We start from the raw sequence: 23,600 nt of genomic DNA on the forward strand, positions 1-23,600 counted from the left end.
AATTAATTTACAATAAATGAATTTTTTTTTAACTATAATAATACTCTTGTAAATTAAAAAGAAAAATGTAGTTCAATTTAATGCTTTTATATAAAATTAAAAATTTTTTTAACTTTTGCAAAAAAAATTTTATGCAAGGCTACTTTAGTACTTCAAAATTTTGTACTAAAGTAGCCTTGCATAAAAATAAAAAAAAATAAACTTTAATAAATGACTTTTAAAAAAGGTCAATAAGTTTATGACCATAAAAAAAGTAAACAAGGTTCAGTTTTGTTGACTGTTGAAATGTCTGAAAATGGTTCCCTTAAATCTTTAAATTAGTCTAAATTAGGACTATTTCACTACTTGGTACAAGCTAGATTTGTTTATCATTATATTTTTGCATGAAAATATTGTAATCTGAAAAAAATAATAAATCAAGGTGAGGTTATAACTCAAGGTTTGTAAGACTAGTTGCTCAAAGTTATTAAGACCAATTTTGATTTAGTTTATTATTTTTAATGTTATCTTTTTCTTCAAAAGTTATTTAACCTTTTTTAAATTAATAAGTAAATTATACATTTTTTTTGTCTATATTAAGACTGAAAAATTTAAAAAGCAAATCTTCATAAATAGTACAAAAAGTTGCAGAAATTTTTTTAACTTAATTTTTTATGATTTTGTGATTTTGTGATTTTTTAGAATTTTAGAATCGAAGCATTCACAAAATTTTTATTAAAAAATTGCAGAAGCTTTTTCTCAGATTATAGCTCACAATATGGAAAACATGTTGTTCAAGTACACCTAACCAAGTTCCTATTCAAAACAATTTGAAAACAATTTTGAAACAATTTTATATTTTTTTAAATAATTTTTGTTTAGTGTCAGTTTCAAAAAAATATACAAACAAATCTTCTCCTGCTGCTCTTATCATTGAGGTATAGTTTTTAATTTTTTAAAGTTTGTTTTAACTAGTTCAAATTTTTGAGTTTTAAGGATTTTTTTTTTTATAATATATTATTATTCAGAAATTCACAATAATGTTCACAACTTTGTGCATTTATTCATTTGGTTCAGAAATAACTGGTTGATAAAATCTAATGATAAACTTAGTACATCTAAAAAAATATCTTCATTTATATTTATGCATGTGCAGGAGATTTAGAAAGCAACTTAGTAGTTAAAATCATGTATGTATTCATATTTGTTGTCTGCATTGTGTTCTAATATGATTTAAGTTTCAAAATTTAGATGGGTACCTTATAGAGATAAAATACATAAAGGAAGGGGGGGGGGAGCTCTATAGCAGATCATAAGTTATCTACAATACAGACTCCATTATACAAAAATGGAATTTTTTTATAAGATTAAAAATAAACAGGATTTGCTTACTTTATGATACTAGTCAGAAAGTAAGAAATCATTTCATTCACTTAATTAGATGTTGTTGATTATTTGCCCATGTTTTAATCTGTACTAATATGACTTATTTATATTGCATTGATTTAATATTTATTTTTGGTTAATTTTGAAGTTATTTATTTTAAATTTTTTTAGCCATCAAGAGAACTTGCATCTCAGGTTAATTTTTTTTTTTTTTTCTTTTACTTTTTCAAAACAAAAAGTTTTTTTATACTTTTTTCTTATACTTTCTGATATTTTTTCAAAACTTTTCAAAGCAATATTAAGTTAGAAAAATTGTATACAATATGCGGACAAATTTTTGTGCTTATTATTAAGATTCTTACAAATAACTTTTGAAAAAATTCATGGTTTTTATTTGAACATTAGAAAAATTATTTCTATAGCTTTGTTTTCTTAGCTGTTTGTTTTTTATCAGTATATTTTGGGTGTTATCCTGCAGGAATATAAAATTGTTTTTTATTTTCAATTTTATAGTTAATGACTTTATAAATATCACAATACAATAAGGCAACTATTTTGTAAATAAGCTTCAATTTTCCTACTTCATTCAATTTCATACAACCCCAAACCATCACATTTCTTGCTACATTGCTGACAGTACCTTGTAAACAACTCAATTTACAAGCTTTTTGTTTTTGCCAGACTTAATAAACTCTATCTGATGAGAAGAGGTTTTATTTTTTATTTTGACTCATCTGACCAAAGAACTTTTTTTCCAATATATCAGGTTTTTTTTGCACTACTTTGCAAAGGTTTTCTTCACATTAATAATTATATTGTTGCTGCAAAGCAAAACTTAAGTTCATTTTTGACAAAATTGGCTTTTTTGGTTTACAATACTTCTTAGGTGCACAAAATCTCAAAAAGTATAGAACCAAAATTGATTTTTGATTTTTGAATTTTGCAGCAGTAAAATTCAAACACGTCCTAAAAAAAATAATTAAGAGACATCTTTGCTGCAAAACAAAACTATCTTAAGTCCATTTTTTGGCAAAAAAAAAAAAAATTTTTTTTGGTTCAAAATACTTAATACATATAATAAATAACTGAAAACAAGTAGATTTAATCGAAAAAATCAAAAGCAGTGATTAAATTTAAAATATTTAATGTCTTTTTCTTAGAACAGTAAAATGGACTTAAGATGTTCTTGTTTTTTGCAGCGTCAATTTATTTGGTTGAATTTTGTCATTTTTTATATAGTTTTAAGATTATCTTAAGTCCATTTGCATTGTTGCTTCTTATAAATTTAAGTTTTTTATTTTTTATTTATATTATGAAAAATAATAACCAATTTTCTACTGTTGCAAGTTTTAAATTTCTACTGTGACAAACAACAGATTTTACTTTTTTTGCTCACAATAAAGAAAACTATTAGCAATATTTGGAATTACAGAAGTAATTAAGGCATCAAGATTTTAAAAAGTTTTCAAAATCTCATTGCCTTGCAACATATTTAGTCCTAATATTCATCACCCTTGCAACAAGAAAAAATGTTTTTGTTGCAAGGCTAATGAATACCAGGAACAAATATTTGACAGCATTCTTAGCAAAATGAGTTGTTTTTTTTGTTTTCTAATAAAATCTTTTCAGCTTCTTTGTAGGTAAATTCAGAAAGATTACTGTAACTTCTAGTACACTAACCTATACAGTAAGTAGTACAATAGCAGTTCTCATATCTCTTTTTAAAAGCTTGCTTTTAAACAAATAAAGTTTATAGCCCCCTCAATTTTAGAAAATTTTTCATATTTCAAAAAAGATCGAAAAATAAAAAAAGATGCGGTTTTTAATATTGTTTTCAACGGTTTCTATCTCATATATATGTTAGTAAAAATTCACTTATTAAATCATCAATTATATTGATTATAATACATTCATTATACTGATTTTCCACTAATTTATTATTGTTCTGTTCTTTTAAGAACATTAAACAATATAATTTTGTTGAATAAATTTAATAAATGTATATATATATATATGTGTGTGTATATATATATATATATATATATATATATATAAAATATTAGATAATAATACTGTTCAAATCTAAGTTTATATAAAAACTGTTCATTTTTATAGAATATTTCTATAGTTTTGAGTTTGATAAACAATTAACAAAATTAATTTTGAGATTTGTGATTCTGATTTTGATGATGTGGTTTAAGTTTGGTTTTGTTAGTGTTTTACCACACCTGTATAGTTTATGACAAAGAAAGAATTTAATTTAATCGAAAAATGCTTAAATTAATTTTATTATTTGTTTTTATTTTGAATATATTTGGATACAATTCAGGTTTTTGTTTTTAATGTTTTAGGTAAAAAATAAAGGGTAGATTTCATTTTTATAATTAATACATAGAAAGCAGAAAGTTGAACACTGGTTCAATAGAAATCAGAAAGTTCGTTGAAAACAAATCAATAAATAAAACTACTGTAGTTATGATTTTTTTAAAACACTGTTGTAATGCAAAAATTTCAAAATTATAATTGTATGAAAATGAAATTTAAAGCAAATGAATGTTGGTAACCAGTTTTTGATTTGACTTGATGGTATTTTGGTTGTTGTAAAATAAAGGATAGAAATGTGCATGTTTTTTAATTTTATTAATATTTTGATTTTAGACTCATGATCAAATTTCACTTTTCAAAAAGTATTTGCCTGATCCCAAGATAAAGTAAGTTTTTGCGTATTGTAATTACTTCAAGTGTCTGTATATATCTGTCTCTCTATTTAAATTATATATATATATATATATATATATATATATATATATATATATATATATATATATATATATATATAAATATATATATATGCAAATATATATATATATAAATATATATATTATTAATTCACCTCCCCAAGGCCCAGAAGGCCACTACAGACTAGGAGGCTACTTAATTGTGGTTATAAACCCTCCCAACTCTATAACTCGGAAACACTAACCTTGACAAACAAGGTTGCTGTGCAGAGAAACAAGTTGAGCGCGGTACTACCAGGGACATGGTGGGGATCCTCTCGCTTATGAAGTGAGTGCTTTACTACTACACCACTACCGCAAGTAAATGCGTTCCTGAAAAAGTTCCTGATATATATATATAAATATATATATATATATATATATATATATATATATATATATATATATATATATATATATATATATATATATATATATACATATATATATATATATATATATATATATATATATATATATATATATATATATATATATATATATATATATATATATATATATATATATTAGGCCTTGTTTTAAAGCGTTATGCGTAGAGCGATTTAATTAGGCCCTAAGCGATTTTTACGCAAGCATTAAGCGATTTCGGTTAAGCAACTTTCTATTATTTTTTAACTTTTCAATTATTCTATAAGCGGTAAGATAAAAGAAGTAATTAATTTTAAAAAATCTACGTTAACTTTTGAATGGCGTCTATAAAAAAATATTTGTTACAAAAGTTTGAATGACAATTATGTTTGGTATAAGCGCTATTTACTTGAGCAAAAAACTCAAAGTTTAAAGTTTATTTTTATTTTGTTTTCATTTTATTGTAATGATTGATTTTTTAAACTTGAAGCAAAGATCATAAAAGCATAATTTGATTCTGATAAAATATGATTTAATTTAAAACTAATTTAATAAAGATTAAAAATCTTATTTTGAAGTAAAAAATCATTTGTAGTTGCAAAGCGGCAATTAGAAACTTAAGAAATAATCATTTTAAAAATTAAAAATTTAACATATTTTGAATCATTTATGTAAATGCAGAGAAACGAAAAAAATTTGTTAATACTCGGTGTAGTTAAGGCGATTTACAAATTATTCAAATTCTTTTATTTAGAATTAGCATTGTTTTATCAGTGTAATATGACCAAACAAGAGCTTTAAATGGTGTAATTTTTTTTTCTTCAGGTTTTTAATATTTAAAGAAACTTTTCTTTTTTTATATATAATTTTCAAATCCTTTTTACTACCTGTAATAGTGAATCTAAAGAACACCATTTTGGAGTCTTTAGATCAATTCTGCTCATCGGCGTTAACATAAATTTAGTTTAAATCTTTTGAAAAAGTTTTTTAGTTTACTATTGATCCTAGTTCTAATCATTTCTGATGTATATTAACTATATGTATTTGTTAAAACACAATATTTCTAACAATTTTCACAACAAAAAAAGAATTCCAACCAAGAAAGAGCTTATAATAACAAAAAATTGCCAAAAAACGATCAGAATAGATTGTTAAACTATAATATTCATTTCATCTAAAAAATGCATTTATTTAAAATCTTATTAAAATTTGGACCAGCAATTGTGATTTTTTTTTAAAAAAAAAGAAAGAATCTTCGGTCTATGTATACAGCCCCCAGAATTAGGGTTTGTTTCTATATTTTATGGCAAGACCTTTTTATCAAATTTTTTTTGCCGACCTGATGCTAACCTCTAAAAGACTAAGATTGGCAAATTATTGCTCACCTAATTTTTCTTAATTCCGAGAGTTGTATATATATATATGTAGAGAGAGAGAGAGATTTTGTTGCATAATGGAAAAGTGTAATGAAAGTAAATGTAACTTTACTCAATATACATATTTATATCATTAATAGTTAATTCACATTACTTGCGTATTTTGAAGTAAGGCATTGTAGTTAAATTTAATTTGGAAATAGGTTGGTGTGTATGTGTGTATATAGTATAAATTTTTTGTAATATTTATTATGTTGTTAACTTATGCTGTAACTAAAAGAGAATAGTTAAAAAATTAAATTTAAAGTTTTTTGAGTTGCTCTATTTTTATCAGTAGCTCAAGCATTATTGGTTCAGTCAATGTTTGTGAAAATTACTAATTTTCGTGAAAAAAAGTCCAAAGCACTGTTTATGTATATATAAAAAGATTGAAAGATTAGAAAACAACAATCTTAGACCTTATTAAGAATGTATATGATGCGTTTAAAGGGTTAAAGTGATTTAGGTTAGTTAGTTAGAGCGTAGAGTGTTGTGTTGTGTTGTGTTTTGACATGTAGAAGTATTATGATTCAGCAGATTTCTATGATTTCAAGAGAGCAAAGTAGTGGAAATCTAAAGAGTGCTTTTCAGATAACATGAAAATGCTCCAGTTGAAAAAAATAGATGTCCTAGATTTTATGTACTGAAAAAATGGCATTGAAATGCCCAACTTGAGCAGGCAAAACATGGATGGTGAAATATAATTAGGATTAACTATGATGATATACTACTGCTTATGGCTTGAAATAATTTTTCAAATTATTTATTAAAAAAAGAAGAATTTTATGTGTGTGTCTGTTGTAATAGATGCTGCCTGCCTTATCCTCAGTAATAGATGTACTGAAGCCTTTTTTTTTTTCTATTTTGTAATGATGCTTTTATTATTTATTTTTTTTCTATTTTGTAATGATGCTTTTACCTTTTTTTTTTCTATTTTGTAATGATGCTTTTATTGATGCTAAAGTACTAGGTACTAAGTTGCGTTTATTGAGGTATAGTATAATTTAATTTTTAAGTCCACTGTTCCACACTTGTGATGCAGGCAACAGGTTTTGTGTTTCACTGTTCCACACTTGCGTAGCTCATAACAGGTTTTAAGATCTACTGTTCCATAATTGTGTAGTTTAGACAGGTTTTAGGGTTCACTGTTCCACACTGATTATATTTTCCCTATTAAATATGATATAAGGAAAGAGTTTAAACAATTTTTTACAACTAGATGCTCTTCCTGGTAGTAACCTGTTTTGCTGATCATGATAGTCTATTGTTGCAACACTACCGCTATCAAAATTACTATTCAAGGTTTACAAGCTCATTCTACTATTACCCACTACTAAATAATTTGATAAAAGACCTCCATCTTTTATCAAAGTTATATTTTCTATCAGGTATGCTACCTTCATTGCAGCTAAGAAGATTCATCTGTCCCTAGTGTATTTAGTTTAATAACAAAAAAATATATAAAATGTAATTAAAACAACTTTTACATTGTTGTATTTAACTATTTATTTTATTGTATTACTTTTACATTAATGTATGTATTACTATTACATAAATGTTTTGATTTTATACTATGTATAATTATTATTCTTTATCAATGCTTTTTTATATTTTTAAATATTCTTGAATTTTAAATATTTCATTTTTACTCTATTAAAAAATATATATATATATCAGCCCTCAGAGTTAAGATCGGCAGTGCCGATTAACTGCCAAGCTGAAAGTGTTTAAAGTTGGCAAATAATTGCCAACCTCATTTCTATGTTTTGTAGTAAGAACTTTGTATCAAAATTTATATATATATATATATATATATATATATATATATATATATATATATATATATATATATATATATATATATATATATATATACACTCCTAGACGGCGTTTATGGGGACATGTTTTTTTTGTTCCTGTTATGTTTTTTGTTGTTTTTTTTAATTTTTTAATACTATTTTTGCCATATTTGTATATTTTTTTTAATGTTTATTTCTATTTTTATTTATACATATTTAAATTTATTATTTTATTATAAAAATATATTTTTTATATTTACTTTTGTAATTTTTATTTATTATATATATATATAATATAAATATATATATATATATATATTATATTTCATTTTTATTTTCATATATTTGTAAAAACGATTAATTACAGTAATATAATCATATTTAAACCTTGCTGCAACCCTAATCCTTAGCCTGATATTGATGCTGACCTTAACCAAACCCTCAGTCGATGTAGCAGCACTCCCTTGCAAGTCAGGCTATTTGATAATTGATGTATTTACTTTTCGCTCTATGGGGACAAAAAATTAATACCAAAATGTTCCCAATAATGCTTATGTCCCCGCAAGTATTTGTTTGTTTTTTAAATTTGTCCCCGTAAGCAATACTGTAGGTGTATATAAAAATAAACATTTGGTGTTGTAAATAAAGGAAGCGAAATTTAAGAGAAATCCAGAAATTACAAAATTTGGTTAAGAACTTCTATTCAAATAAAACTACTGTTGAAACAAATTCACACAGTAATAGATTATATAAAATAGATAAATTCTTAAGATGCTTAGAAATTTAATAATAAAAGCTATTTGTCATTCAAAGCTTAATTAACATTTGTTTTAAACAGGAATGTACTTTTGATTTAAATAGAAATGTACTGTTGGTTGGTGGAGAAAATTCAAGTGAACAAATAAAAGCATTGCAGAGTGGGGTATGTTTGAATATTAATCATGGTTTCATGGGTTTAATTTTTTAAAGATTTAGAGCTACCAATACAATTGTTCATACATAAAGTCTATTTTCTACAAAATGTATTTAATATGGACTATTTATTATTTGATATTGAAATTAATTTTATTCAAAAACTTTCAAAATCACTAAGTTCAAAGTATTTATCTTTATCTTCTAACATAATTTACTTTGAAATAAACTGTAAAGACAATGAAATTTTTGTTAAAAATTTTTTTAAATTGTATATTTAATGTACTTTATTTACAGTTAATATATACAGTTAATTTTTATATACAGTTAATATACATCTTATTTAAATAATTGCAGAGTTGTAATTTTTTCACAATTGATTTCAATCTCTTTGTTTTGTTTTTTCTGGTTTAATAAAATTATTTATTTATTTATTTTTTTAATTCTTAAAATGTTTTTTCATTGTTAATTTACTGAAAACCAAGACCAAATTGCAAACAATTTGCCTAAATAGATTTTGATTTTTTTTTTCTTAGGAGTTCAAGATCTATCCCTTTTTAAAACTTATTTTGTTTTAGCCTTACTTTTGAATAAGAATTTATTTAGATTTGATGTAGATAAAAATATTGTGAAGTTTTTCTTCATCTGATTCAGTGATGATCCTAGAATTTATTTATGGGTACTGGATGGTGGGTACTAGTTGGTGGGTACTAGTTGGTAGGTACTGGTTGGTGGGTACTAGTTGGTGGGTACTAGTTAGTAAGTACTGGTTGATAGGTACTGGTTAATGAGTACTGGTTGGTGGGTACTAGTTAGTGGGTACTAGTTGGTGGGTACTGGTTGGTGGATACTAGTTTTCTTTTTGTTTTTTTTTATTCACCTCCTCAAGGCCAAGAAGGCCACTACAGATGAGGAGGCTACTTTATAGTGGTTATAACCCTCTCTCAACTCTATAACTCCGAAACACGAACCTTGACAAACAAGGCCGCTGTGCGGAGAAACAAGTTGAGCGCGGTATTACTAGGGGTGTGGCTGGGATCGAACTTGGAACCTCTCGCTTATGAAGGGAGTGCTTTACCACTACACCACTACCGCAGTTGGTGGGTACTAGTTGATGAGTACTAGTTGGTGAGTACAAGTTTGAAAGTACTGATTGGTGGGTACTAGTTGTTGGGTACTAGTTGGTGGGTACTGGTTAGTGGGAACTGGTTAGTGGATACTGGTTGGTATGTACTGGATACACCTAGTAGTTGGGTACTGTTTTTTAAATTAGATTTGTTACATGTGTTAACCAAGTTTATTTTTACCCAAAGGTAAGGAAAGGTTTCAATTTTTTTGGAGAAATAGTTTCTTGATGGTTGTTATAAACATTTCTGATAATAGATTTAATTTATATTACGACAAAATAATTATAGATGTTGTATATTTTTATGCATAAAATTTAAAAATAAATCAAAAATGAATGTTGTTTTAGATCAATTTTGAAAAAAAAAGTCAATTTTGTTTCTTTAAAAAAGCCAATTTATTATAAGCAAGCAATTGTTTAAAATATATTATGGTTTACAATTATTTTTTAATCTGTTATATTTATAAAATGGATAAAATAAACAGCAAGTTTGTACTAAGTACTATGTTTGAAACAGAAAGTTTTTCCTTTTTTTTTTTTTATGATAATTTTTTATCTTGTGAAAAAAGTAAATAATTTTCGGACACCTATATTCTCCAGACACCCTGGTTTCGGGCACCTACCACACCCCCTGGTTTTTCTGAAATGCATCATTTTAGCAACATTAAAAAACTTTAAAAAAATTTTTTTTTTTTAAAAAGTAACATACAATCTTTAATACTTAAAAAAAATTCTACATTTAAACATTTTTTTTTCTAATAACTATTTTCTAAGGTTTCTTTCTACTAATAATATGTTACTAAGTTGACATGTTCAATTTATGTAAATCTATCAATTTATGTAAATTTATGTAAAAGTTTTACTTTTAGCTGGTCAAGTCGTTTTACAAAAAAGAGATGTGTTTTTTGTAGAAATTTCTGTACATAAAATAAAAAACCAAAATATCAATACCTCTTTAACTATAAGCCTAAAATAAAATGAAACTCTGTAAAGTGGGTATATTCTCTAAGAAAATCAAAAGTACTTAGTCACTCTTACTGTTATAAATGAAGTACATTATAGGATCTTAAAATAAACTAATTTTTCTTGCCTTAAGAGATAAAAGTTATAATTTTATGATTTCAAGTTTTAAATTCTGATGGTGGAAAAAATGCACCATTAAAACTTAAAACCTAGGTCGTTTGTTCTCTCATGGGTTGGTTTATTTTAAACTCAAGGTCTGAGACTTGTTCAAATACACCACAAAAATACTTGGAGATAAGTAATTGTTGTTTTCAAATAAAATTAAATAACAAATACTTATATTTAGAATAAACAAAACAATAATTAACTATACTGAATAATCATGACAGGTATAGTAATAGCACTGTGATTTCCCAGTGATCTCCTAGAAACCTGTGCAGCAGCAAGAGTTGTCAATTCTTTCTTCATAACAGTAAACAGTTTTTGTGCTTGTGGGCTATAACCAGCTGGGCAATATGAAAGTATGTAAGTGGATCATCACATCACAATCACTTAACCTTCTTAACATCTGGCAACTTCCAACTTTTTTAACTGCATTTAATATCTAAAACAATTTGCTTAATCATTAATAATTTGTTTTAAGACAAGTCATAATAAAATATAATCATAAGATAATAAAGATAAGATAATAAGACCATAGGTTTTTTTACATTGATTTCTTGTTATGATTAAAACGTGTTCAAAATTGAACAAACAAAAATGTGAAAGAATTTATTATGATTTAAAAATTATTTTTATTTCTGCATTTAAAACTTGTTTTTTTATTTCTGCATTAGAGGTTTAACCTAAAGTTGACAAGAATAAAAACCTCAATGCCTAAATATACAAGAACAAGGAGGCAGAATTTTATCAGAGAAACAATAGACATCAGCTTTAGGACCATCGCAAAGAAAGTCTCAAAATAAATCTTAGTAAGGTTTAAGGTAGTAGCTGGACATTACATTCACCTAATCATTGCACGATTGGGTGAATCTAATGTAGAAGAAGTACATTAAAAGTTTTAGTAAGACATAGCATAGTTTAACTACTTTAAAAAGGAACAAGAAACTGAATACAAGCTAAGGTCACACATTAAAAAGTGAAGGTAAATGATTAAGGTTGTTTAGAGAAATTAGCTGCTCAAACAAATAAAAACACATTAGAAAATAGTTTGAGGACTTAAACTTGGTTTTACAGCAGTTGAATTTATACATAAGTATTTGTCCTGGTCGAGCATGTGACAATTTAACATGCTTGGCTTAGGTATATACGTACAATGTAATAGGGAGTCTTTGTCTACTTAAAGACAAACGACAAGTTGAAAATATACTCAAAAAAGCGTCTAAATAAGTTTATGGATTACATATCAGCAAAGATTATTAAAAATTAATATGACAACTATAAGATACAGACTAATCCGGGGAGATTTAATAAATGGCTAAACAACTGCTGCAACTGTCAAATGATCTCTCAAAAAACAATTATAAATTCTATTACAAGAGGAAATTCATTTAAACTAGAAAAACCTTGTTGTCATCTAGCTTGTCAAAACTTTTTCACCTTACCAGTAGTCAACAAGTTTATGATTAGTATATTTGTATGACAGGTTGACAGGCATTCATCCCTATACAAATTTGATTTGTAAACCTTATAAATAATAATAATAATAAAGTCTATCAACACAGAAATTTAAATTTAAAAAATTAGTCTCACAACAAGCAAATAGTCTGGTAAATTTTTTGGTAAGACTGATGAAAAGTTACTTCAAAGACCAAAATTATTTCTGAAAAATAGATTAAAATAGTTTGGATGTAAAGATAGCTTTTAAAGTTTTTTAGAATACTGACGAAATAAAACAAATTTTTAAGAAGTAAATTAAAATTATAATCAAAAGTTTAGTATATAAGTTTTATAAGTTTTTTTGTTTTTTTTTGTATTACCTTGATATTTCTTGAGCTTTATGAAAAATATTTAAAAACTTTACAAGTGTTTTAAAAATTACTTCATTTGTATTCAGGTTGACATCGTAACTGGTACACCTGGAAAGCTAGATGATTTTATATCATCTGGAAATTTGCTTTTAGATCAGGTATCACTTACTCATGAAATGCTGCTGCTGATGATGATGATGATGATGATGATGATGATGATGATGATGATGATGATGATGATGATGATGATGATGATGATGATGATGATGATGATGATGATGATGATGATGATGATTATAATATTATTTATTTTAGGTTCGGTTTTTGATACTGGATGAAGCGGTAAGAGATTTTATGGTTTAACTGTGTTTTAGTTTGATTTATTGTCATTTTTATATTAACCAATAATAAATAATAATAATATATTATTATTACTTGATAAATTATCGTAAAGATGATTATTATCAATAGCATTTGATGTTTGTTAAAGATTATTATCTCAGTGTTTATTATCATTTTAATGTTTATGAAACAGTAATGTTTTTGAATTTCTTGAACTTTTTATATATGTTGTATAAACTTGCTTTACTAACTTTGAAATTATTTTCAGGATGGGTTATTAAATCAAAACCAAGGTCAGTTAATTGAAAAGTTATACAATCTATGTCCAAAAATGTCTTCAGATGGTAAAAGATTACAGGTTTGAATTATATTTGAGTTTAAAGTCAAAGTAATCATTTTTTATAATTCATTCAATCATTAGTTTGTATTTGTTTAAACCTGCAGGTGTATTTCTATACATTTATTACTTATTGATACTATTACGCAGGAGGAGCAGGCTTTTTTTTTAATGGTCCTCTCTCAATCCTTTTACTTTGAAACAATCCTTGACAAGCAATGGCACAAAAAAGCAAGTTGAGTGCAGCTCTACCAGGTGCATGGTGGGAACCAATTTGGATTTTCTTGCCACTGAATCAAACTAATCGAAAATACCACTACTCTACTACCGCAATAAATACATTACAACAAAAATAATCAATCAAATTTATTAAAAAAACCACATTAAAAAAAAAAGGAAATAGTTAAATGTATATGTCAAAATGTATATGTAATATACATATATATGTGAAAGTTTAGTAATAAATATTAAGTAGTTGCAAAAAACAATGTCAATTTACTGTCAATTTTCATTTAAAAAAGAATAAACAATTGATGTGCTAAATTTCCTAATAATTTAATTTAGTAATTTTAAAACAGCATGGCACAGTACATGGCATGTATATATATAAATATGTTAATGCAACTTTTAAAAGTTTCAGTGAACTGATCAAATATAACTCTATGCTAAGTGATGGTCTTTGCAGAAGTTAAAAACAAAGTAAAAAAAAGATATACATTCAGACCATATTATTCATTAATAAACACAGCAACTGCAACCATAACAACAAATACATCAACCATAACCATTTGCAACCATAACAACAAACACACTAACTGCAAACATAACCATATTTTAAGAACTCATTTTATATATCAAATTCAATTATTTTACACAAATGGGTTGTAACTTGTGCATGTTTAAATAGACTAAATAAATCCATAAATAAAAATATAAATAGTCTTTGTAAAACATGTTTTAGTTTATAATATACAGGTAAGTTATATAACAAGCTATTGAAAATACATCTTTTATTTCATGGGAATGGGACCTAACGGGTGATGCGGAAGATATCAGACAAATCCTAATTTCATTAGATGAGCATAATAATTAGCTTTTGTGGTTTTATGCGTAGGCATATAAAATATAAACTTTATTATTTGAAACACGACTATTTAAAATGAGGTTAAATGCAGCTGAACGAGAATCTTTTCGAAAGCGACTAAAAATGTTTTTTGTAAATAAACTAAATATAAAAACTAACTTATAAAAAATAAACTAACTTATAAAAAAAAAAATTGTAAATCATTTTGAAAAGGAAGGATTTGCTCGAAGTACAATATATGATAACCTAAAAAGACTTGAAACTGTTCAATCGTTTTCTGATAGAAAGCACCCTGGTCGTCCGACATCCTGGACTAGAGAAAAGAAAGCCGAATTAAAGAGGCTTATCAACAATCGAAAAGGGGTCAGTCAGAGAAAAATAGGTATTAAATTCGGTGTAAATCAATCGACAATTGGTCGTCAGTTAAAAAAATGAATATTAAATATAGAAAGCGTTAAAAGACTCCAAAATACACTATAGAACAACAAATAAAGGCAAAGAAAAGAAGCAGGAAAATAGTTAACCAACTCTATAACACAAAATCGCTTCTAGTCATCGATGACGAAAAATGCTTTTGTTTTGCAGGGGACAACATGCCTGGAAATTCTGGATACTACACAAACAACAAAAAGACATGCCCAGAAAGTGTTTGTTTTATAGGAAAAGAGAAATTTCCAAAAAAATTATTAATGTGGATAGCCATATCTGACCGTGGTATGTCCAAGCCATTGTTTCGCACTTCCAAGGCTGTAGCGATCAATTCATCAATCTATATTAATGAATGCTTATTCCATTTATTCACAAGTATCGTGGAGACTTTAACTATTTATTTTGGCCAGGTTTAGCAAGTTCTCATTATTCTAAAGATTCTCTAAATTGGATGGACCAATATGTCTATTACGTTGATAAAGAATCCAATCCCCCAAATGTGCCTCAAGCACGACCAATTGAAAATTTTCAGGGACATTTGGCACAGAAGGTTTACGAGGGAGATTGGCAAGCTTCAACAGAGCAAGTTTTGATTGATCGCATTAAACTAAACTACAAGAAATTGATTTAAACTTTTTACAGTCGCATATAAAAAGGCGTCAGAGCAAAATTGAGATCAATTGCAGATGGTGGTGTTTTTTCATATAAAAAATAATATATTTTTATTAAAAGATAAATGCTTTGTTTAAAAAAAATATAATAGTGGTTTGTTTTTTTATTTATAAATAAGTTATTAACGTTTTTATTTTGTCCGATAACTTCCGCATCACCCGTTAGAATCTTAAAAAGTACTAAACTTAATGAAATACAGATGCATATTTTTTTTTTTTTTTTTAAATGTTATTTATTACTTTAATGCAGTTTAAACTACTTTTTGTGGTTACAATCCTCTTTAACTCCAAAACAGGAATCTTGATGAACTATGTCACTGCCAGAGAAACATTTTGAGCGTGATACTACCAGGGACATGGTGGGGATCAAACTTGGAACTTTTCGCTTATAAAGTAGACACTCCGCCACTACACTACTACCGCATATAAAATTAAATCGCAAGATTTTAAATAACAAAAGATTACAATGTTTAACAAAAAATAAAACAAACAGTTTTCTTTTTTATATTAGAACAGTCTGCTTAATTATATTTTTATACCAGAAGCAACATAAAAACCATTTCTTAATTTAAATATATTAAATACAAACTTAAATTAAATAACTAATAATTAAAAACAGAATTAAATACAAAATTTACCTATATTTAATATTAAATATAGGTAAATATAACAAAAGACTACAAAAGCTTACTATTAAAAAACAATGAAAAGCTTTCTACAATTTATTTGTCATCTAATATTATTTTTTTCAGAAAAGAAGGAGAAAAAAAGAATTATGAAATTTATTTTTGTTTTATAGATGCATTTTTTTTATTACAATTTTCTAGCTGCAATATTTTTTAAATATTTTTTTGTGAAAGGTTGTATTATGTAGCGCAACTCTGCATAACTTAGAAGTTAAGAAGTTGGCGGTAAATATTTTTAAATTTTTATTTTCTTGTTTGTAAATATATGTAGCTCTAATTAAACCTGAAAAAATCAAGAAAAATTTTTATGTTTAAGAATATTATTAAAAAAAATGTATGTATTTTATCCTTATAAATTATTTTTTTTTAAAAGTCTTACAATTTCTTTCTCTTAAAGGTTTTTATTTACTAATTTGTTTTTTATGTGGCTTATCTAATCATTTCTTATTGTTAGAAATTCTGTTAACTAACCATTTTTGTTGTTTTGGCTTTTTTAAGTTTCTTTCTGTTTGGGTTGCTGTGATTGGCTTCTTTCAATAGTTGTTTACTAAGTGTTTCTGTAGTTTTTTAGCTTTTTGTTTTGTTTTGTTTTTTACAAATTCATTCCCAACAACACTGCAAGCAACTGCTAGTTAGGTGCAGTCAACGGAAGTTTGACCTTCATGTAATATAATCAAATAATAATTAGTATTTTAATTTTTTTGTTACTTTATGCTGTGGTATTGTTTATTTACATCACCAATAGTTTATATTATAACATTTTATGATACATTATAATAGCATTTTGTTTTTTTCTAATAAATATCTAATGTAATTAGCCTAATTTATAAACTATTATTAAATTGCATTCTTTTATAGGATAAGATAATGCATTTCCCAACATGGATTGATCTAAAAGGACAAGATTCAGTACCAGATACAGTTCATCATGTTGTAAGTTTACCTACTAAGATATTTAAACCTTTTTGTTAAAAAAAGTTTATATACTTTTTTAAACTACTAGGTATGCAATGTTGATCCAAAAAGTGATACATCGTGGCATTTTTTAAAGCATAAAATTCAAGTTAGTATACTTCATATGTGTATATAAATGCATATATTATAGTTAAAATGTTACTGACAACGTCATGCTGTAATAGGTATTGCTTAGATTTTTGGGCAGGTTAGGTCATTTTTCCACATCTATTACAGCATCTATTTTTGACAGAAATTTCTGGCAAAATTTTTTTATAGTAGTAATTTTTATTTATTTTTAAATTTGTTTTTTTTTAAACAAATTCACTGCTAACATGGCTGCAAGCAACCACTAATTAAGTTATAACTAAGTAGAAAAAAAAGAAGTGGGTGTAAGAACAAGAAAACATAAAACATTAGGCTTTAAAAAAAAGTGGTTTGAATGAGTCAGGAAAATTTAAAGATGGAAGATAATTCCTAAGCACCAATATAAAATAACTAGATAAATAAAGCAGAGATGAGGGTAGTACTTGTAAAAATAAAAAAGAGACTCAACAGCCATAAAATATCAGAGTATTAACAGTGTCATGTTACAAATTGGTAGTGTTCTAGTTAGTACTTTTAGTGTGCATTGTCAAGCCTGAATATGAAGCCATTTGTGACAAATTGACATTGACTACCAAGTTTGAGGTGTGCTTATTGACTGATATCTTTTGCCCCCCTGCCAAAAACTGTGAGCACCCCATCCTCTTTCTGAAGCTGCTACTTTTAATTTTGATCATTTATTTTATCTTATTTGAAAGAACAATTTTTGGAGACAAATGTCTTATTTTTATGACAAAAAATCAATGGAAAAAAGAATTATCTCACAAATTAATGGAAAATGAATAAGGACATTAAGGTCCTTTATTCTGTGATTACTAATTCCTGTATTTGATCTCAGAAATTAGATTCTAGAGGCTTTCGACTAAGACACACACACTAAGACAGATGTTACATAGGTTTACACTTGTGACATGTGACTTATTATTATTAATTATAAGGTTAACATATTAGATTTGTACAGGCATGAATGACTGTCAAACTGTCATACAAATATATTATGTATGAATTACATTCTCTAATCTTTAATCATAAATTATTGTTTCTTCTTTTAGATAATTGCCTAGTTTGTTTATAAAATGGCTCAAAGATGATGCATTTGCAAGGTCATCTGGGAGGGAGTTCCATTTGTTGACTACTCGTAAGGTGAAAAAGTTTTAACAAGAAGCTAGACAACAATAAGGTTTTTCTAGTTTAAATGAATGTTAACCAATATAACAACATGACTTGTTAACTAATATAACAGAAAGTTTATCATGCATTAGGTGAAAGTGGTGAGGCTAATGCTATGTAAATGCCTGTGCTTACAATGCTAGTAAATGGCTGAAATCAGTTTTTAGTTAAAACCACCAGTTAAAAAGATTCTCTCGGCATTTCATGATGTTGGAATTGGAGTGAGGTTTTTTTATAATTTTCAGCAATTAATTTTTTAATGGGTCTGTTAAATTTTTGTTCTCATAATTCTGCAAGAATTTAAATTTTGATGCTGATACTTGCGAATCATGAAATTCATTGAGTAATTGTATTGCCCTGAGACCGACGCCAACATTTTTGTTGTGATTTTTATGTTTGGATTGGAAAAAAAATGTTGTCATCAAAAATGAAATCTTTTAATTTATCAACTATTAATTTGATTTTGGATGCCATTTGTTGTTTTTATATGATCATTAAATTAACCTATTTCTGTCTAAACCTTGTTTTTTGTCTGTTGAAATGCACAGAAGAAATAATCAGTTATTTCCATTTCAGCAAATCTGCTTTTCATTTTCAATATAGGAAATTCATTTAACTTTTTTTATCATTAAGTGTGGTGTCAACTTTTTTCATCATTAAGTGTGATGTCAATGTCTAAAGTTTTTGTTTCCAGAAATCCAGCTACTAATATAAACATGATTTTCAGATAAAATTTGTCACATTTTTTTGCAAAAAAATCTTTCGTTGAAACTCGACTCCTTTGTCTAACTTTTATCCAATTTTTTATTCAACTTTTGAAAAGTGTTTCTGCTAGTGCTGGTTTGAACTCTTTCTATCATGTAATATATAGAGTTTTTTTTATTTTCCGCATCATTTCTTAACCAAAGTTTTACAGCGTTTTTCGTTTGTAGTTACTGTGTAGAAGTGGTTTAAATGAGCTTCAAGTGCACATAACTTTCAACACTTTTCTCTTAGATGTTTAATTGCTGGTATAAAGAAAAGGACTTTTTTAACTAGTTGAAAGTATGGTTTAACAGATTTAAAAATGTAGTCTGATTCCTTTACATTTGTTGCATTTTCTCTTTGACAAACTCCATTTTTCCAATAAAATTTTGTCATTACATTTGCAGATTGGTTTGTGAATTTACCTAAAAGCATTGTGTGTAAACTGTTGTGGGTTCATATTAATATTTTGGGTTCATATCTTATTTTTGATGTGTTTTAGAATACAAAGTTAGACCACTGATTGAATGAAGCTTTGAATTTGCTAATTGATTGAAGCTTTGAAGTTACTGATTAAATAAAGCTTTTAATTTTCTGATTAAATGAACCTTTAAATCCACTGATTGATTGAAGCTTTGAAATTGCTGGTTGATTAAAGCTTTAAAGTTGCTGATTGATTGAAGCTTTGAGGTTGCTGATTGATTAAAACTTTAAATTTACTGATTGATTGAAGCTTTGATTTTTGCTGATTAAATGAAGCTTTGAAGTTGCTGATTAAATGAAGCTTTGAAGTTGCTGATTGAAGCTTTAAATTCAGAGATCATCTAGATATTTTTGCATCGCAAATGTTGCATGTGGCAAATGCTACAAATTGCATATTTTAAGTCTGTTAATCAATTTCAAATGTTTCTTTGATCAACAGAACTTTAAAGATAAATATTATTGAAAAACTGTGTTTCACACTAAATGAAAATTTAGTGTGAAAATTAAAAAAAAGATATGATGTAAAATTAATCACATTACATAAATAATATGTTGTAGAAGCCACTCTCTTAAAATTTGAGACCCTAATGCTGATGAAAAATCCCATCAAAATACTTTGAAGTGGTGATACTGTATACCATAAAGTATCGATAATGAGTTATTTCAAAATCTTTTATTGAAATCCAATTGAGTTATTATTATTCTTCTGCAAATGATATTTATCTCAAATTATAACAACTTGTGACTTTCTTGTGACTTTGTATTTCTATTTAATTCTGTGTATTTCTATTTAATTCTGTGTATTTCTATTTAATTCTGTGTATTTCTATTTAATTCTGTGTATTTCTATTTAATTCTGTGTATTTCTATTTAATTCTGTGTATTTCTATTTAATTCTGTGTATTTCTATTTAATTCTGTGTATTTCTATTTAATATTTAGGCTTTATTGAGTGAAATAATTTTTTTTGGGAGAAGTCCCAAAAAAAATTATTTCACTCAATAAAGCCTAAATATTAAATAGAAATACACAGAATTAAATAGAAATACACAGAATTAAATAGAAATACACAGAATTAAATAGAAATACACAGAATTAAATAGAAATACACAGAATTAAATAGAAATACACAGAATTAAATAGAAATACACAGAATTGATTTCTGAATTATTTTATGGCTCTTTTTTCTTATTACCAAACATATTGTTGATAAAAACAATTTTTTTTTTAATGTAACACGACATTTGTTAGATTCTTCTTATTCAAATTTTTTCCATCTTGGTCCAGTTCTGTGCAGTTGATTCACACTTTTTTGCTGTTGTAATCAACAACACAGTTTAGGAGCTGATGAGAGTAGTCATTGTGAGAAGCATCTCTTGTATATCTTTCCCAATGACTTTTGAAACAAGAATGTAAAATTTTGGTGGCTTGTTCACTGTACAGTCCCAGGCTAATTTTGACATGATGAAAAACAGCATAAATCTTTGGAGTGACAGAAATCTAGAGCTTCAGAAAAATGGATTTGAAATCTTCGATTTTTAAAACATAATCAGGTGAAATGGAATAGCCAGAACAAGCTGAAACAACTTCTTTGAATGAATTCAAAGCACGACAGAAATTCAGTGCCCCTGAATGACCTTCAGCTTTAGCAAGGAATTTTAGCTCATTTGCCTTTTTGAGCAACTTCAGTAATTATTGCCATTGTAGTAGCCACCACCACCACAGTAAGGTTGCCGTTATAGTAGCCACCACGGTAAGGTTGGAGAAGGATGTTAATGGTTTGAAGCTGATCCATGGTTTTTAGCCATTTTTGTACTAGGCTTTTCACAATGTGATTGACCGCACCAAGAAGTAAATGAAGTTCCATGGGAGAAATTACTTCCAAAACAATTGTTTGGTTAGGAAATAGAAGCAAGAGAGGATGAACAGCATTTAAGAAAGTTTTGGCATTTTTCAAATCACCTCTAGATTGTACAAAACTCTGGTATTCTGTCTAATGCTTCCAAAGGTGCCAAGTTTCGCACATGCAGTGAGTTTTGAAGACTCAATCTCGCACCAACAACATTGGTGTTTGCTAATAGAAGATTGAAGTTTGAAATTATGTGCAAGCTTCATGTCACCAAAGATTATGTTTGCAAGCTTCATGTCAAGTTTCATGTCACCCATGATTACCAAGAAGCTAAGAGAGCAAGCTTTGTCCACATCAATGATTTTAAAAACTGCCTTGACATTTTCAAAATTTTCTGGTGTATTTTCTGCAATTGCCACAATAAGTTGCTTCTTAACCCTTGTGTTTTTGTGGCCCTCTAGTGACTAAAATTTGACTGACTTTTGAAGAGGACTATGTGGCTCAGACTTATCAAGCTTTGAGTCAATTAAGCTTACACTCACTTTCAAGAAAGAGCCACTACCATCTATTCCAAGCTTTAGAATAGCCTTGCTCTCAAGCTCTCTTGATGATACAATTTTTTCTTTGAGCTGATGCAGATCCTAGCAATGAACCACTTGGCGATCTGAACTGATCGCAAGTTTTAAAGAGTTTATGGTGAAGTAGTCTCTCAATTCCTTGTCACTGTCAGTAAGTTTTTACTGAAAATTGGTTTCAACTAGCTTTTCTGGGCTAATCTGGTCGAGAGCAGATCCCAGTTTCCTCATTCCAGTATTTGAAAGCCCTGTATTTTCTTGGATTAAAAACATTTTTTAAACACTTAAAGGACCATGAATGAGTTGCTGTGCAGCTGATGACCCTAAAAATTACATTTAAATTATATTATTTACAATTAAAATTATATTATTTACATTTTGTAATGCCTATCAATTTAAAAAAAATAATTGGAAAAATATAGTTGTACATTTACCTTTTCCTAAAGCCAATGGCATTCCTTGTAGTTGTCTCATTCAAACTGTTTCTCTTGATAATGAATGTTTGCCTGAAATCACAGTGGATGCAATCTGCTCTGCGCCTATTGGGTCTGCCAATGCAAGTTCTCTGAGGTTTTCATGACATTTTCCTTGTGTGCAATGATAAAGATGTCCACGAGCAAGCATAGATAAGCAAGTTGTGCACTTTTTTTCAGCTGCAGGAGTTTGTGGACTAGCTTGACCTTTATTGAGTTGTAGAGGGTATTTCTCTTTTCCATTGATTTTGGGCAATTTTGCAGATCAAACAATCACACTGTGTTGTTTGTCTTGTGATGGTTTGTACAACAATTGAGTCAAAATTAAACAGGCCTGGAAAATTTTTATCACTCGGCTGATTTATCTTGAATCGACAAGTCATGCAAACTCTAGAAGGCACACGATCATCACTGAAGTTCACGGTATTTAAGATAATCTCTTGGATTTTCTTCTGGTAAGATTCAGTCAATTGCCTCTCTACTTTTTTCAGATTTTCTGCAGTTTTCATAGTTTTTGGCAAACAAAGTCCATGATGATTGATGAACTACAAATTTTTGCGCGCGGAAATGAAATATTTTTTTGCTTAGATGTAAACAATAAGATTTATGATCTAGGCATTTTTTTTTCAAGTGTTTGCAGTTATTTAAAGTAAAAAATTAATCATTATTGTATTTTTATTTATAAAGAATTCAAAATTAATCTAAGAAAGTTTTGTTTTCTTAATTGCTTTTGCTTTCCACTGTGACTTTAGAATGCATGTTACAAATATTATACATATTAAAAGTATTTGTGTTAATTATAAATTTTTTCAGAAATCATTTGTATCATTAACTTTTGATTTAATAAAAATCGAATTAAAAGATTTATGTTAAAAAGAAAACTATCAGCATCAAAAAGAACTTTTTAAAGAATTTTTGTAACAAAAACATGTCAAAACTTGATTGAACTTTATGTATCTAGTCATATCTCACTCTACCTGAACTTATATGAAATGAATTTAAA

The 23,600-nt window shown here is 27.0% G+C and overlaps 1 protein-coding gene across 3 annotated transcripts in view; it reads left to right on the top strand.

Annotated features, from left to right (window-relative positions):
- The window catches only part of LOC100208995 (ATP-dependent RNA helicase DDX1), a 64,768-nt gene that overhangs the window by 25,947 nt on the left and 15,221 nt on the right, over window positions 1–23,600 (top strand). For all 3 annotated transcript variants that reach the window (XM_065814937.1, XM_065814938.1, XM_065814939.1), the window contains 10 exons: window positions 862–917; window positions 1,537–1,560; window positions 4,024–4,076; window positions 8,587–8,647; window positions 12,783–12,854; window positions 13,012–13,038; window positions 13,307–13,396; window positions 16,420–16,470; window positions 17,104–17,178; window positions 17,249–17,308. In XM_065814937.1, the coding sequence (XP_065671009.1) occupies window positions 862–917; window positions 1,537–1,560; window positions 4,024–4,076; window positions 8,587–8,647; window positions 12,783–12,854; window positions 13,012–13,038; window positions 13,307–13,396; window positions 16,420–16,470; window positions 17,104–17,178; window positions 17,249–17,308 (569 nt within the window). The remainder of the gene's footprint in view (window positions 1–861; window positions 918–1,536; window positions 1,561–4,023; window positions 4,077–8,586; window positions 8,648–12,782; window positions 12,855–13,011; window positions 13,039–13,306; window positions 13,397–16,419; window positions 16,471–17,103; window positions 17,179–17,248; window positions 17,309–23,600) is intronic.

The sequence above is a fragment of the Hydra vulgaris genome, chromosome 13 (genome assembly GCF_038396675.1).
Source record: "Hydra vulgaris chromosome 13, alternate assembly HydraT2T_AEP".
Taxonomy (NCBI): domain Eukaryota; kingdom Metazoa; phylum Cnidaria; class Hydrozoa; order Anthoathecata; family Hydridae; genus Hydra; species Hydra vulgaris.